At 33.8% G+C, this 15905-nt stretch overlaps 1 protein-coding gene across 1 annotated transcript; it reads right to left on the bottom strand.

Annotated features, from left to right (window-relative positions):
- Positions 1 to 12005: 12005 nt before the first annotated feature.
- LOC114163096 (uncharacterized) lies at positions 12006 to 15577 on the bottom strand. The gene is made up of 5 exons (XM_028047178.2): positions 15451 to 15577; positions 14419 to 14695; positions 13706 to 13825; positions 12555 to 13567; positions 12006 to 12292 (listed from the first exon to the last, which is right to left on the bottom strand). The coding sequence occupies exons 2-5, from the start codon at positions 14686 to 14688 to the stop codon at positions 12232 to 12234; spliced, it is 1464 nt and encodes a 487-aa protein (XP_027902979.1). The 5' UTR covers positions 14689 to 14695; positions 15451 to 15577; the 3' UTR covers positions 12006 to 12231.
- Positions 15578 to 15905: the final 328 nt, after the last annotated feature.

The raw sequence follows: 15905 nt of genomic DNA, 5'->3' as shown, positions 1-15905 counted from the left end.
ATTATTATTACTATTATCATTATAATTATAATTAGTAATCTTATTATTATTAATTTTATTTTATTATTATTATTATTATTATAATCTTATTTTATTATTATTAGTATTATAATAATAATTATTGTTATTTATATTATACTTATAATTACTTTTATATTTATTTTTATTTTTATTACTATTTTTATTTTTATTATTTTATTTTACTATTATTATTATTATTATTGTTGTTGTTGTTGTTGTTGTTGTTGTTGTTGTTGTTGTTGTTGTTGTTGTTGTTGTTGTTGTTGTTGTTGTTGTTGTTGTTGTTGTTGTTGTTGTTGTTGTTGTTGTTGTTGTTGGTGTTGGTGTTGTTGTTGTTGTTATTTTAATATCATTATTATTTTTATCATTGTTTTATTTTATTTATGCTTTTATTATCATTATTATTGTTTCATTATTAGTGCTTTATTTAATTATTATTATTATTTTATTTTATTAGTATTATTATTTTATTATTATTTTCATTAATTTTATTATTATTTTTATTGTTTCATTTTATTATTATGATTATTATTATCATTATTGTTGTTGTTGTTGTTATTTTTATTATTATAATTTAGGGCAATGATTATGTGTTCTTCCTGATTTGTTTGGTTGTCTATGATTGTGTGTTGGGTATAACACTTTTATTTTGATGGTTTTATATGAATTTAGAAAGGGATAGATGTGTGCTTATAATTGAATGATGCATATGAGCTATGATGTTGTAAATTTGAGTATATGAAGTATATGAATGCATATTTTAGTTCCTGGATGTTTGAGAATTGATTTGTTGGATGCTAGGAATTGAGTTAGAATACCTAAAACAAGTAGTGTCACATTACTGGTGTAGCTCCTAACGATGTAGAGTGAACCGCTAGACAATAACCAGAAATATGGAAGCTTTGTGTGTCGTGATACACAATAGTGTTGTGGAACTGCCAAGCAGTCTGCACTTCCATTTCGCCTAGTGGCGCTTAAGTTGTGCCAAGCGATGGTGCAATGGCAGGGTTCGTTTGTGATATGTTTTGCATGGCTTATTGTGTTAGTTCTAATCTGGATATGTTTGATATTGTCATGAGCGGGTAGGTTCATGACTAGTGATGAACACGTGATAATATGAGCGGGGAGGTTCATATTATGATGCTCTCGTGTGAGGATACGAGCGGGGAAGTTCATATGTTCTGTGCTCACAATTGAAGGCTGCTGCAAACGGGAAGGTTTGTAATTGTTGGATCACGTGTGTTGGACTACGAGCGGGGAGGTTCGACTACGAGCGGGGAGGTTCATAGAGTTGGACCACGAACGGACAGGTTTGTGGAAGCATTTAAATCCCTAAGACCAGCTTGAGTGTGTATCTTGTATAGGGCAATGTGTTTTTCTTACTTTCATTTTAGTGTGTTGCGATGTGAACTTGGACCAAGAGATGTTTAACTGTGTCATGAGCGGGTAGGTTCATGGCTGGTGGTGAACACGTGATAATATGAGCGGGGAGGTTCATATTATGATGCTCTCGTGTGAGGATACGAGCGGGGAGATTCGTATGTTTCGTGCTCACACTTGAGGGTTGCTGGAGTGGGGAGGTTCGTAGCTGTTGGATCACGTGTGTTGGACTACGGGTGGGGAGGTCCGTAGAGTTGGACTACGAGCGGGGAGGTTCGTAGAGAAAGGGCCATGAGCGGGCAGGTTCGTGGAAGCATATATATCTTGGGTCCATGGTCAAGAAATTTTGGGTGGGAAACCTTAGGGCAATAAGGTTTCTTGTTTAAGCATTGGCTGAAATAAAGTAGTTTGGGATGAACTTATATGTATTAAGTTATACGTTTATAGTGTTACATGAGCTCACCTTTTCTGTGTGTGTTTGGCGATGATCGTGTAATTCGTTACACGGGAGCAGACGTTGTTTTAGGTGGAGCTGGTGACACTTAGAGCTGGAGAGGGGATAACTTAGGAAGTTTTATAGACTATGTTTGACTATTTTGTAAACATTTAGTTGATCAGTTTTGAATTATGTAAACCTGAAGTTTAATTTATGGTTTTGAATTTTGGGACATTTTATTAGGGTTTTAATTATCCCGCATTTTGAAAAAGAACTTAGAAAAATAATGGCATATTTAATATTATTTTTACTTTATTTTATTTAAATTAGTAATATCCGATCGAAATGTTACACAAGCTCTTGAACATTAAGAGCAGAAAAGATGGGTCTTACACAAAACATCTATTTTACAACTGTTTCTCTTAATAAAATATTGTAACAGAATAAAATAATTATTTATATAATTGTAACGGGAATCTATCCATTGATTATTTTAGTGGTGCGTGGATCCTCAACAGTGATTGTGTGTTTATTAATTGCTGGAACCGTATGTGGCATGTTAACTTTTGGCTTTATTTTTTTTGAATTTTTTTATTTTTATTTTTTTTGAATTTTTAAAAATAAAAATAAAAAATTTGCCACATCTCAGATCCTTGGTGTGACATGTGGCATTGTCAATGCCACGTGGCAAGGTACTGCCACATATCAATGTCCCTGCCAGGTGTCTGTCTTGATTTCAATTTAGTCCCCACATATGTTTATTTGTTTCAATTTAGTCCACACATATGTTTATTTGTTTCAATTTAATCCCCACTCTATTTGTTTCAATTTTGTCCGAATGTTTTTTTACAAAATAGAAAAATATTCTCTCTCCCTTAAGACCAAATTTATTATTTATATAAATGTTATATTGATATTTGTTATTAAAAATGAATTACTCATATTTATATTAAAATTTAGTAGTAAAAGTCATAAATAACAAAACAAAAGTATAATAATTTCAATAGCGTTAAATATGTTTTTGGTCCCTCAAGTTTCAGCGAAATTTGGAATTAGTCCCTCATCAAAACTTTTGATCAATTTAGTCTTTCATCTTTCAAAATGCGTGAATTTAGTCCTTTTAACCAAATTTTGTTAAGTTTATCTGATGTTTCAAGCGCATTTCATGATAGTATTTAAATTATTTACATTGTTTGACACATTTTTGCTTCAATGTTAACTTAAATACTATCATGAAATGTGCTTGAAACGTTAGATAAACTTAACAAAATGTGGTTAAAAGGACTAAATTCACACATTTTGAAAGATGAATGACTAAATTGGTATAAAGTTTTGATGAGGGACTAATTCCAAAATTCACTGAAACTTGAGAGACCAAAAAGATATTTAACCCATTTCAATAATACTCATTTTTTTATTAAACTCACGTCATAACATATTACATTTTTCTTGATTGTTAATCCATGTTTTGTTATTTATGACTTTTACCACTAAACTTTATATAAATATCAATATTTAATTTTGTAAGTCATTTTTTAATAACAAATATCAATATAAAATTTATATAAATAATAAATTTTGTCTTAAAAGAGATAGAATATTTCTCTATTTTGAAAAAAAATATATCCGGACTAAATTGAAACAAATAGTGTGGGACTAAATTGAAAAAAATAAACATATGTGGGGATTAAATTGAAACAAATAGAAATATGTGGGAACTAAATTGAAATCAAGACAATGCACTTAGCAGGGACACTGACACGTGACAGTACCTTGTCACATGGCACTAATAATGCCATGTGTCACATCAAAGATCTGACACGTGATAAAAAAATTAAAAAAAATTAAAAAATAGAAATTAAAAAATTAAAAAAAAATTAAAAATCAGAGGATAACACCTGACATGTCGTTAACCGCATTAATAATTTTTTTTTCTGAAAAGGACGAAATTGAAACTTTTTTAAATGTAGGTACCAAACTCAAATTCTCAAACGAAAGTAGGTACCAATCGACTAATTAAACCTTTATTATTATTATAATAATTTTAAATATATTGATTTCTTGATGATTTTAACCTAAAAGTAAGTTTAACATATTAAATGATGGACTTGATTTTATCTATCAAGACCATCAAGATCTCATTTAATCTTTATTTAGATTTTTAATTAATTTTTGTGCTTAAAAGATTGTTATAATTAGGATTTGTTATAATTAGATTTATTAAACTCATGATACAAAAAATATGTTGAATATAACTTTTTAATTATATAAATAAACTTTTGATATTTTGAAGTGTGTAGCTAAAAATACGTTGATGGAGTATAAAATTAAATTGATCAAAGTTTTATGAAACCTTCTTGGTGAAGTTAAGAATAACAAATAATCAAAACCACAAGAAATCAAATGAATCATTGCATGAAGGGACAAAAGAAAGCATGAAGAAGTGGCCTGGTAAGATTGGGCTAGCTTATTCATTTTGAGACAATGATACCAAATTTGATAACATTATCGTTGAAGCATTCAAATTAATGATACTTTCTTAACAATACTAAATTTGTTATCACTACAAAAAAAATTATTGGCCATTATTTTGTCATAGTTAAATAAATGGCTTAAAATATTTTTATTTTAGTTACATATCTTTAACTATCATAGTCTTTTCTTATTCAAGGATTCATTTGCTTCACTTCTTTAATCTCTGTCTATTTTGTATTTCGTTAATGTTTCACAGTTAGATTCAATGTTCCCAAACTCAATAATGGTATTCCTACCTTCAGCTTGATTCTTATGGTAACTAACCATTCCTCTCTGCTATACTCTTCTTCTAGTTTAGGTTAGGGTTTTATAAACTTTGATTTCGATGCAAAGTTTATGTACTTGTCGTTCATCTACTATAGGCGGTTGTAGTAGAGGTTTGTGGATCAAACAAAGGCTGGCTCCAAGGAGTTTAAGAAGTTTGGTCAAAGGTTTAGGCAAGGGCAGTACAGGAATGAGGCCTCCAAGGAAGATTATAATTCTAGGAATAAGGTTGTTAAAGAAGGTTATAATTATAAGAATGAGGATGCAAGAAAGGTTATAGTTCTAACATAAAGTCTTTTGGTCGCTAAATGAATGTTGTGGTTGTTATTGGAGGTCTAGAAGAAGGGACTCATGTGATTGATAAGAATGGTGAACTTCGCTTTGGTGGTAAGATGAGACCTTGGATATCAATAGTATAACATCTCCTATACTTGTTATTTCTTTCTTTCTGTCTAATAGCTCATAAATTTTCTTTCGATCCTTCTTTTAACATGTTAGGTGAATGTGGTTGATGGACTAAAGTTATATGAAGATTTAATTGATAGCACTGGAGTTATATGCACCAAGTATTTTTCCTATATAATGTGGATCAAATAATAGTCAGTTTATTTTTGCTCATGCTCTTATGCTTCTTTGTTGTAATCTTTAATTTCATTTGATAGTTATTTAACACTTATCTATGTCCTTGTTAAAAGTGATCCAGTTGAGACTGGATCTTAAAGCTTTGGTGGAACAAAATATGGTCATACCCATTGAAAATTTGAACAGGTCAATGATGAGCCCCTAACTCCTACCAAAGATGACCTATGACATATGCTTAGGAGAACCAATATTTTTATAAAGGATGGCCTCTAGTCCTTCATCCATTGCATTGTTTTCCATTTCCCTTGCTTGAGTTTTCCTAAGTTGACTTTGGTTGGCTTGACCTTGGTTTCCTTGTTGACCATTGATTTAGGTTGACTTATTTACCATAGTTGACATGTTAATCCTTATTTATTTGTTTTGTAGGTTTACTTATGGTAATTAGGAGTGGATTAACACTAATGGAGTGGATGAGAGCTCATCCTACATGGTATGGCTAGGTTGCGCATTTGGTGATGTGGAAGAGAGAAGAAAACATAAGGCATAAAGTATAAATCATAAAACAACTTGCACCATGGTGGTCCTCCCTTGGCTTGGAAAATTTTGAAGAGGGAATTTCACCTCTTCTACTCTTATTTTGTCATCTTATGCATTAGGTTTAACCTAGTTTCAAAAACTAGGGTTTTATATTTGTAGAGACACCCTTTGTCACTTTTCTTTTGCTTAGAGGCCCTCATGCTAACCTATATAAGGGGTGCTCCTTGTCTTGTAAAAAGGTTGATCAAATTGAGGAAACTATACATTTGTTGTTCAACCTTTCATGTGTGTGTTTCCTCCTTTGGAGCAGGCCTCCTCCTTGCCTTATCTTGAGTAAGCTTATGTGGCGGCCTCACCACTCATCTTAAAGGTTGGATAGCCTTTTGGCCCCCCTTCAAGTGGTGTGCTCCCTTTCTCCCATTATCATTTCATGCCTTTCCATTTTCTACTTGTTTCTCTTTCACTTCAATTTGTCATATATGTTCCACTTGTTATCTTGATTTGTTTTATTGGTTAAATCAATCATTTCCTTCTCTAGAACCTCTTGAAGTGAACCTTGGCATCTAGATAGTTTGCTATCTTAATGTCCTATGGGAATCTTCACTAGGTTTTCTTAACAACAAGACATCATATTTCCAAAAACATAAAATGAATCTACATCAGCCAACAAAATCTCTAAGGGTGAGTTCTTGTTGTTCAACCTTTAGTGTGTTTTTCCTCCTTTGGAGTGGACCTTCTCCTTTCCTTATCTTGAGCAAGCTCAAGTGGCGGCCTCACCACTTATCTTAAGGGTTGGATAGCCTTTTGGCCCCCCTTCAAGTGGTGTGCTCCCTTTCTTCTATTATCATTTCATGCCTTTTCCCTTTTCTACTTGTTTCCCTTTCATTTCAATTTGTCATTTTTGTCCCTCTTGCTACCTTGTTTTGTTTTATTGGTTAAATTAATCACTTCCTTTTGTAGAACCTCTTGAAGTGAATCTTGACATCTAGATAGTTTGCTATCTTAAAGTCTGGTGGGAATCGTCACTAGGTTTTCTTAATGAATAAGTATTGAAATGGGTGAAGTGCCAAGAAGCGGGATTTTAATTGGCTGATTAAAAAATAAGGTAACATTTGAGAGCATAAACCAGTTTTAATTTCAATCAAATCAACCACAAAATGAGGATGCAAAAGCTACTGGATAGTACATTTTTAACCAGTCAAAAACAGAGACAATCGATTGATTTCATTAAAAATATATCATACTATGTAAATCAACAGATTAAATCTCAAAAATAGCCAACTAAACAACTGGGAATACTGTAGAAATACAAATTTATGATTTAAAACAAAAAACAACATGAAAAATCAAACAAGATTGATTCAATTGAGTAATACAAATATGAGCAGAGCTTCAGATCATGTTAGAACATGCAAGAATGACAAAAAGATGGTTCAAACTAGATTTCTTTAAACTTTACAGTGCAAAACAAGTGAGAAGAGTTAGAGACAAGAACAAGGCACAAATTTTTATATTGGTTCAGTCATATTTGAGTTACATCCAGTTTGTCAACGCAACCCGAGCCTAACTTTGCACTATTTCAAAAGATTTACAAAGTTTAGAAGATTACACTTTCAAAATATGCAAAACTACAACCTATTACTCTTGAATCATACAAGAATCAACACAAGCACAACAAGACTATCCTTGTAGACCTGGAAAACCACCAAGAACAACCCAGAAGCTTGAGAAAGATCAAACATGAGTGGTGGAAAAACATAGCCTACCAAACCTCTTCCTCCAAGCTTCATGTATCTTCCAACATGTTCTAATGCAATGACTTCATGTATCTTCATCAAATCTTCAAGCATCAAATCATTCAAGCCATTTGTGTTAACAATTTCCCCCTAATTTGATAAAGCTAACCTCCATTGAATTGATGAAGTGTCATCTAAGCATTATCTTACATTCTTTGCTTAAGCTTGTGATCACTACAAGAAAAAACGATATATCCGTCGGTAATTCAAATTTACCGACAAAAATATATCCGTCGGTAATATTCCGTTGGTAATTTCAGTTTTTTTTTATTCATGAATCTGAAAAATGTTTCCAAAAGCAGTACACACAAGATAACAAACACACACAGATCCAACTGCTCCTCCTATCAATAGTATAAGTATCATCCATTTGTGCTAACAATTTCCCTCTAATTTGATAAAGCTAACCTCCATTGAATCAACCTCTATTGAATTGATGAAGTGTCATCTAAGCATCATCTTCCATCTAAGCTTGTGAATCTGAAAAATGTTTCGAAAAACAGTACACACAAGATAACAAACACACACATATCCAAATGCTCCCCCTATCAATAGTATAGGTATCATCCAATTTTAATGATTCCAATTCCCTCCCCCTTTGGATTCATCAAACAAAAGTAAAGCAATTAAGAACACACACAAAGGATAATGTTTCATTGATAGTAGCACACGATACAGTGAACAAAAACTGAAACAAGGAAAAAAACTTAAAAGCTTATACATTCAACAAACTAAAATTAGAATCAACCAATTAAAAAATTGGCAGAAATCATAACACGACAACACAAATGCAATGCATGATCCTAAAGGCCAACACAATCAGTCATCCTGAGGATTGTTTTTGGTCAGGAATGATGTCAACAAATCATGAATATCATGGATTTGGCCTTCCAAATCATTGAACCTGTCATTGTAAAAGGTGTGATGTGCATCTTGAGACACATTGAGTTCATGCAATTGGTGAAGCACCATCCTCTTAGATTGTGAGTACACAGGGCCTTTGTCCTCTTGAGGGTTGTAGGGGACAATGTCCATTGGTCCAATAGTGGGCTCTTCCTCTTCATTTGCTCCACTTGGGCAAACTTCATGGTCATTGGCACCAGTAGCTGCACCACCACCAATTCTTTCAGCAGTCTAAACATTTCCAACCCAGGTCAAGCCCATCTTGTGTAGATTGAGATAGGAGGTTTGGTTCAACATCCAAGTTGACTCTTAAAGTTAATTTTCAATATCAACACCAAAGTACTTAATGAACTTGGACACCAGCACCACATATGATAGCCTAAAATTTGTGAGTCTCTTGGCCTTGAGCATGGATCACAAAGCACAAAGATCCAATCCACTTGCACATTGTTTGGATGCAATACATGAGGATCAAGTCTCCCTCATTCAAGGTAGAATGGTTGCTTCCACATGGAACTATGATTTTTGTGATGATCATAACAAGAAGCCTTGCATCCACCTTGAGACCACCAACATGGAAGTTCTTGATCTCAACACCAGGGTTCCTCAAGCATTGCCCATAGGATTTCACTTTGTTGAACACTTGCACAACACCAATTTCACCTTTCCTCATTTGAACTCCTTGTTGCCTAAGTGCAACAACATCCTTCCAAGTATCTTCATTTGCACTCCTTTAACACTAGATAATAGCACATCATTCTTGAATTGCAAGTTGGTGAAAAACACCTTCACTAAGTTAGGATAGATTTTTGAAATTTCAAGAAAGGTCTTCAACTTTTGATGCTTGAGTTGTTGGAGGAGAGCCTCAAACCCTTCAGTTCGTAGCCATGAATACGTTAGCACCTTAGGAATGTTGATTTGCTTCCTAGTCATCTCTATGAGGAACACTTGAATGTTGTCACTCATTTCCTTCAAACCAAGCTTCAATTCTCCCATGGTGTTCGTGATTTGGAGAACTTAGAGTGGGAGAAGTGGGTTGTTCTTCATTAGATTGAGCAATGTGTTGTTGACAATGAGGCATGATGACTGTGGGTGTGGCTATTTCTAAGAGATAAGGATGCAAATGCAAGTTTCTGATTAATCATCCTAGAGCCACACAAATTACAATTGCTTAGGCATGCTCTCATAAAATTAAATAAAACAAAGTGTGTGTGTGTGTCACCACCATGAGGTCTCACCCAGAGACTCATGGAATTACGCCCTAATCAATGAGGTATCACTACGAAACTATCGTGGAATTACGTCCTAACCATACCAATATCATGTTCCACCAACCAAGTATGTATTATCACGCATACCGAACTCATGCCAAACTTATCATTTCCAGTCCATAAATCACTTAACAGATGCATACTTAACCAATTCATGCCTTAACAGGGTAATACAATCATACAAGAAATCACCATTCAAAGACATGAGAAAGAACAAGCACCGAGAAAACACTTGCATCAATCTCGCTCAAGCCATAGACCCTCGCTCAGGCGAAAGGGGTCTTTTGCTCAAGCGACAGGCCCTCGCTTAGGCAAGACTGACAACAGTGAGGGTTGCTGATTTCGCGAGTTCTCGCTTAGGCGAGCCCTCCTTGCCTGAGCGAGGCCACCCCTCGCCCAAAGGTGAGGTTCCTTGCCTAGGCTAAAACTAAAAGATGTCAAGGCTCCCACACGTTCTCGATTAAGCGAGCCCCTCTCGCTTGAGCAAGATGTCACCTCGCTCAAACGAGAGCTCCTCGCTTGAGCGAGAGCTCGAGTACTAACCTGGCCTGTTTCTACAAGTCTTGCTTGGGCGAGAGCATCAGTTTCTCGTTACTGTTTTCCATGCAACAACCACACATACGAATCCAAACCAACATACCAAGGCATTCCATGCATTCACAATGTCATACCAACCATACAATTGTGAAATAACAGCAAGACAAACAGAAAATCAAAACACAAAAGCAAGCCCTAGCTTCCTTCCCTGGACAAAGGATAACAAATAACACGAGCACACCACGGAGGAGCACCACAGCTCCAGGAACAGCTTGGTGAGCTGGAAATACTAACACCAGAAGCAAAATGAGGTCACTACGATGAACCTAGTTAGGAACACGAAAGTAAAGCTAGAGAAGAGAAGTTATGGATTGAAGATCAACTTACGTGGAACCGAAGTGGAGTTCAACTAGCTTGGTGAAGGACAAGGCCAAACCCTAGCAAAGCTCATGAAGCAGCCAAGGGAGAGGGAATGGGAAATTGTTTCTGAAAAAATGCAAGAATGGAGGGTTAGGGCTGGTTTAGAGATTTTGGACACCCTATGGGCCAGCCCTTAGGCCCAACAGATGGGGCCAGACCCTTTTAAATTTTTATGGTAGAAAAATAGGGTTTTACAAAATATATATATATATATATATATTAACCAAAAATTAAAGAACATTGATTAGAGATCTCTTAAAGTTTAATTCTTTTTTTTATAATTGTTTTCTTGATTGAAAGAAAATAATGTCTTTATTTATGAAAATCTTTAAAATTTCAGTATTCTTAAATTCAACAACATATTTCTAAAAATATATTTTAGTGCCTTTGCTAACAGTTTATTTCATGTGTTAGTATCTATTAACTAATTTTGTTAGTTTCGCAAACAATTTTTTTTATGTTTGGATGATTTTTTTCTGTAAGAATTTTTAGAAAAAGAAAAGTAGATAAATTTTTCCATTAATTAAAATTAACTTATGTATAAGATAAAAAAAATAGAGAAATTATACATTAGAGCTTTTACAAATATGTAAGAGAGCTTCTACAAATTAGCTATGGAAAGATATTAGCAAAATTATAAGCTATGGAAAGATATTAACAAAATTAAAACTGACAGTAATGTTGTAAAAGAAAATTACAATAATATTTAGTGTTTTACAAAATACAGTTATATTAGAATAAAATTAATTATGTGTTTGTTCATTTACTACCTTAATAATTATTTTATGAACAATAAAATATCATTCTATCACAAGATAAACAATGGAAAGAAAGTTTCACTCTATTATGCTTTATCCTATTCTATTCTACTTTAGTCCTCCCCTTCACTCTCATTTTTTTTTTTCTTCAATCTAAACATAGTCCAAGTAAAACAAAAACAGAACTACTCAATGTGTGAAATTTTTTATTTGGACTGTTGATGTATTCCAAATATAAAGCCTGGCTGTCACCATGTTATCATTTATGGAAAACGTATATTTGGATTTTTTTAGCATCTAAAGGTTTGATTTTAAAACTGTTTTCTGAAGTCTGGTTAAATATTCATATTCCTTACCCACTACTTTCCAATAATTTAGAGTAGGCCTGGAGCTATTTACTAGATAGCAGATATCTGTGAGAGGAAAGCAATGATAGGCATATTGTTAATAGTTTTTCTTTTATGCTATCAGCCCACCATCAAAGACATATTTGTGAAATGTAACATTATCTAATTTTGTTCCTTCTTTTATCGCCTACCTAATTTATTTCAAGGGATTTGTGTGATTGAGTTGCAATCCTTCTTGATATATCATTCCTTTCGTACAAAAGGCAGCAAGTAAACATCAGTGTTTTAACATTATATACGCGCCTTTACATACAAAAAATCAGCATAATGGAATATTTAAGCAGAAATGTAATTAAGCACTTAGAAATTGAATATGTTGAGTACAGTATTTTGGCAACATTCTCTAGAGTAGAAGTATTCCTGAGTCTGCATAGATGACTCGTGCTACTCACTTCCCATTCCAGTTTGTTGACCACTTGATATCACCCCTTGCATGGCTCCTGGCCTGGTCCATAATAACATAATTAGATATTGACAAAATTCATTTCAAATATACATTAAGCCCATGGCTTAGAATGTGCAGCAAACAGTTATAAATCTTGAAACTTATAATGGGGCAATGCTTTCTCCTCTAGAATCTGCACATAGCTTCAGTCAATGGATCTCCCCTTGTTGTACTTACTAAAAAATAATAAAAATCCCTTTGCCGGACAACGTTTGTTGAATTAAATTAAAGGTTTAGAATGAAGTTGAAAAAAAAAAAATACCCTTGAGATGAATATGTGGAAGATGGAAATTCTTGAGGAAAGTATGGATGATTAATCTGTTGAGGAATTTGGGCATTTTTCTGATGTGTATATTGATAATCTGGCAATGATTGATCATAACTGTGGCCCACATTTAGCGTGGCGGAATAAGTGTTAGGTTGTAAGTTTGAGATATGCTGGTGGGTATAGTGAGGAAGCCATGACAACTGGGGATGACTGCTGCCTGCATTTGTGACGGAAGGATGAAAATCATGCGATGGTTTTGGTATACTCTGATATTCATGATCTTGCAGCAATTGAGAGTTTAAGATACTCTGATATTGATATTGAGGATCTTGCAGCAATTGAGGGTTTGGGATACTCTGATATGGATGCTGAGGATCTTGCAGTGATTGAGGGTTTGAGATACTCTGATATGGATGCTGAGGATCTTGCAGTGATTGAGGGTTTGAGATACTCTGATATGGATGTTGAGGATCTTGCAGCGATTGAGGGTTTGAGATACTCTGATATGGATGTTGAGGATCTTGCAGTGATTGAGGGTTTGAGATACTCTGATATGGATATTGAGGATTTCGCAGAGATTGAGTATGACAGCTACCCACAGGCATCAATGAAGAATGAAAGTCAGGTTGTGGATGTATAATGTTATGATGTGCATGCTGAGAGTACTGCAATGTCTGAGTATGGGCACAGCCCCTGAGGATAGTCTGATTATGACTGCTGCAGATCCCAGTTGCATAAGTACCCTCTAGAGTAAGTGTACTAGCAGGAGAGTAAAACTGATTCCTTGAAGCTTGGGATGGCACAGACTGTGCTGCAGCTAAATGAGGCATAGTATTATGAACATGATAGTTCAACAGCAATGGAGCTTGATTGGGTGACATTCTAGAAAGTGGTGGTGGCCTTGATATATGATGATAAACATTATTCATTGGTTTCTTCAGAAAAGGAAGTATAGGTGAAGTTGGCAATTCATGTAATGGGCGAAACAATTCTATTAGACTTCTTACCTGCAACATAGCAATATATTCCACATAACAAACGTAGTTTTCACTTCTTTCTCACAAAAAGATGCAGAGAAGAAAAGAAAAGTAGAATGAAATAATTGCACTTAAAATCAATTTGCGGGAGATCAAAATGAAACATACTTGTCTAATATTGAGCTCAGGATTAAATTTGTTGGAGCCTTTCTGGTAATTATCTCGAATGACAAATTTAAAGCTACTCTCTGGCAAGGGTAAACAGTCTTTGTAAATTTTGAATTTCACCTGGATAAAATAAAAATATGAAAGCAGGATAACGGGAAATGAAAAATAAAGCGATAAATATTGTGCATTTGACATCACCACAAAGTTTCGAGTACAGTTAGCAATCAGAAGCACTTACTTGTCTCATACCAAAAACTTAAAGCCTCAACTAGCTATATGATTTGAAGTTAATACGAGCACTTTGACTATGAAAAGGAAAAATTAGGAAGTCAACATAGAAACAACCAGCCAACAAAACATACAATGTTGCGATGAAAACGATGCTTGTCAACTTCAAAAAATTAGAGACTAAGGTCCATGAGTCTGTTCCAAAAGCTACAAAAATGTCAAAGGTTACAAATTAATTATCCAAATACAGCTGAAGAAACACCAAGAACCAATTATATTCCTAAACATGTATGCAACTCCAAAGGCAAATTAAGAAACTTACACCAAAATGTCAATTTATGATGCTGAGGCAACAAAATTGATGCTACAAACTGCTACCAATATTTCCACAAACTGCAAATCATGACACAGGATGCTATTTTCACAAAGTGGTAAGTCTTTGTGTGTGGGAGCAAGAGAAGTCTACTTAGATTGTAAAGACTCACCTGAGCAGGGAATTTGTGCCCAAAAGCTAATGGCTCTATTTCTAGTTTCCCAGTTGAGGTTGCCATATAAATACCGTAGAGAAGCTTCACATCAGTGTCAAACAGAAAAAGATATGTACCAGGATTGATCTTCTCTACATCAGCCTTTCTCCTAGCAGGAAGTCCAAAAACTCGGTATCGGTAGCACTCTGGTTTTGTAATTCCATTACACATGAAAATAAAGCCAGAAAGCTTTTCCTGAACGTCAACACCCTCCTCTTGGGCTTCCATTGCGTCACTGCATCATAAGTCATCAAAATGTTATTTCAAGTGATCTAAGCACTCCCTGAATACACCAAAACTAATAATTGTGAAAGTACATCAAGCCTCAAAAAATGTCTTCCTTGCATCAACATTTTTCTTTAATATTTTTTGTCTTTTCTTTTCCTCCATCACACAATTAAAGGTAGCACAACTATCTTGAACAAAAACCCAAACAGGTAATGTGTCCTCTAATGATCATAGACATAAAAGTTAACCGCAGTCTGACTGTAGGTTCTATTAAGTGTTTATTTATATGAGCAGTTGTAAGATTTATTTGACTAGAAAACTGTAAGAAGAAGTATTAATAAATTGCATCTAGATACTCATTAGGTTTGCATATGTTGATTCTTAGAATTGTTTTCCTAGCAAACCAATATAAAAGTCTAAATCAAATCAAAGCTATCCAAAGTTGTTTCAGCCAAACAATGACTAATTCTGGTTTTATGCGTCTTAAAGCAGGAAGGTGAAAAAAAAAAAAAAAGAGAGAAAAGATTAGGTATATGACAAACCCTGATGTGAATGTCTGAAACTATAATCGTTTAAAATAAATAAAATGCAGGAAAGGTTAGGGTATGATTAAGAATAAGTACAGTGAATATCAAACAAATAAAGAGAAAACAGAAAACTTGGAAGAGAAAACGAGAAGGCATTTTTTTCAGAGAAACTATAGAAGATAGCATCTTTCACAGGAACTATAGAAGGAAGCATTTGTTCACGGTGTTTACTCACCTAAAACGTCAATGAGGAACTAGGAACTGGGAGTGAATTTCTTAAGCATTACCTCACTGGTCAGTGGTCACCCATGTTTCTAAAACTCTGCTTTTCACTCCTGATGGTAGTAAACACTTCCCGGTACTGAATCTGAATTTTCATTTTTTAAAATTTAAAATAACAATACGATTTACTATTAAATGTTATAATTAAAAATTATATAACATTTTACAGGAATATTAACTTTGTGTGAGTGTGTGTGGAAATATTTATATTTAAAGGTAAATTTATATTACACTCTATGTTGACATTTTCATTATGCTCTTTAATATATATATATATATATATATATATATATATATATATATATATATAATTTTTATTTTATATATGATTTTATATATTATTCATTGTATATTAAGTTGAAGTTATATTGTAACAAAAATTAATTATGTCAAAAGAAACATTTTAAA

Source organism: Vigna unguiculata, chromosome 9 (assembly GCF_037176805.1).
Source record: "Vigna unguiculata cultivar grain cowpea cultivar isolate G323 ecotype 2 chromosome 9, ASM3717680v1, whole genome shotgun sequence".
Lineage (NCBI taxonomy): Eukaryota > Viridiplantae > Streptophyta > Magnoliopsida > Fabales > Fabaceae > Vigna > Vigna unguiculata.
The sequence above is the reverse complement of the archived record's forward strand: the minus strand, read 5'-3'. Positions and strand labels throughout refer to the sequence as shown.

Bases quoted from the DNA above. Each gene is read 5' to 3' on its own strand.
- LOC114163096 (XM_028047178.2), bottom strand. From the start codon at position 14,688: ATGGAAGCCCAAGAGGAGGGTGTTGACGTTCAGGAAAAGCTTTCTGGC. The intron at 13,826-14,418 runs GTGAGTCTTTAC...TATTTTATCCAG, and splicing joins GGCACAAATTCCCTGCTCAG to GTGAAATTCAAAATTTACAA. The intron at 12,293-12,554 runs GTATTTTTTTTT...ATTATGGACCAG, and splicing joins TCCACATATTCATCTCAAGG to GCCAGGAGCCATGCAAGGGG.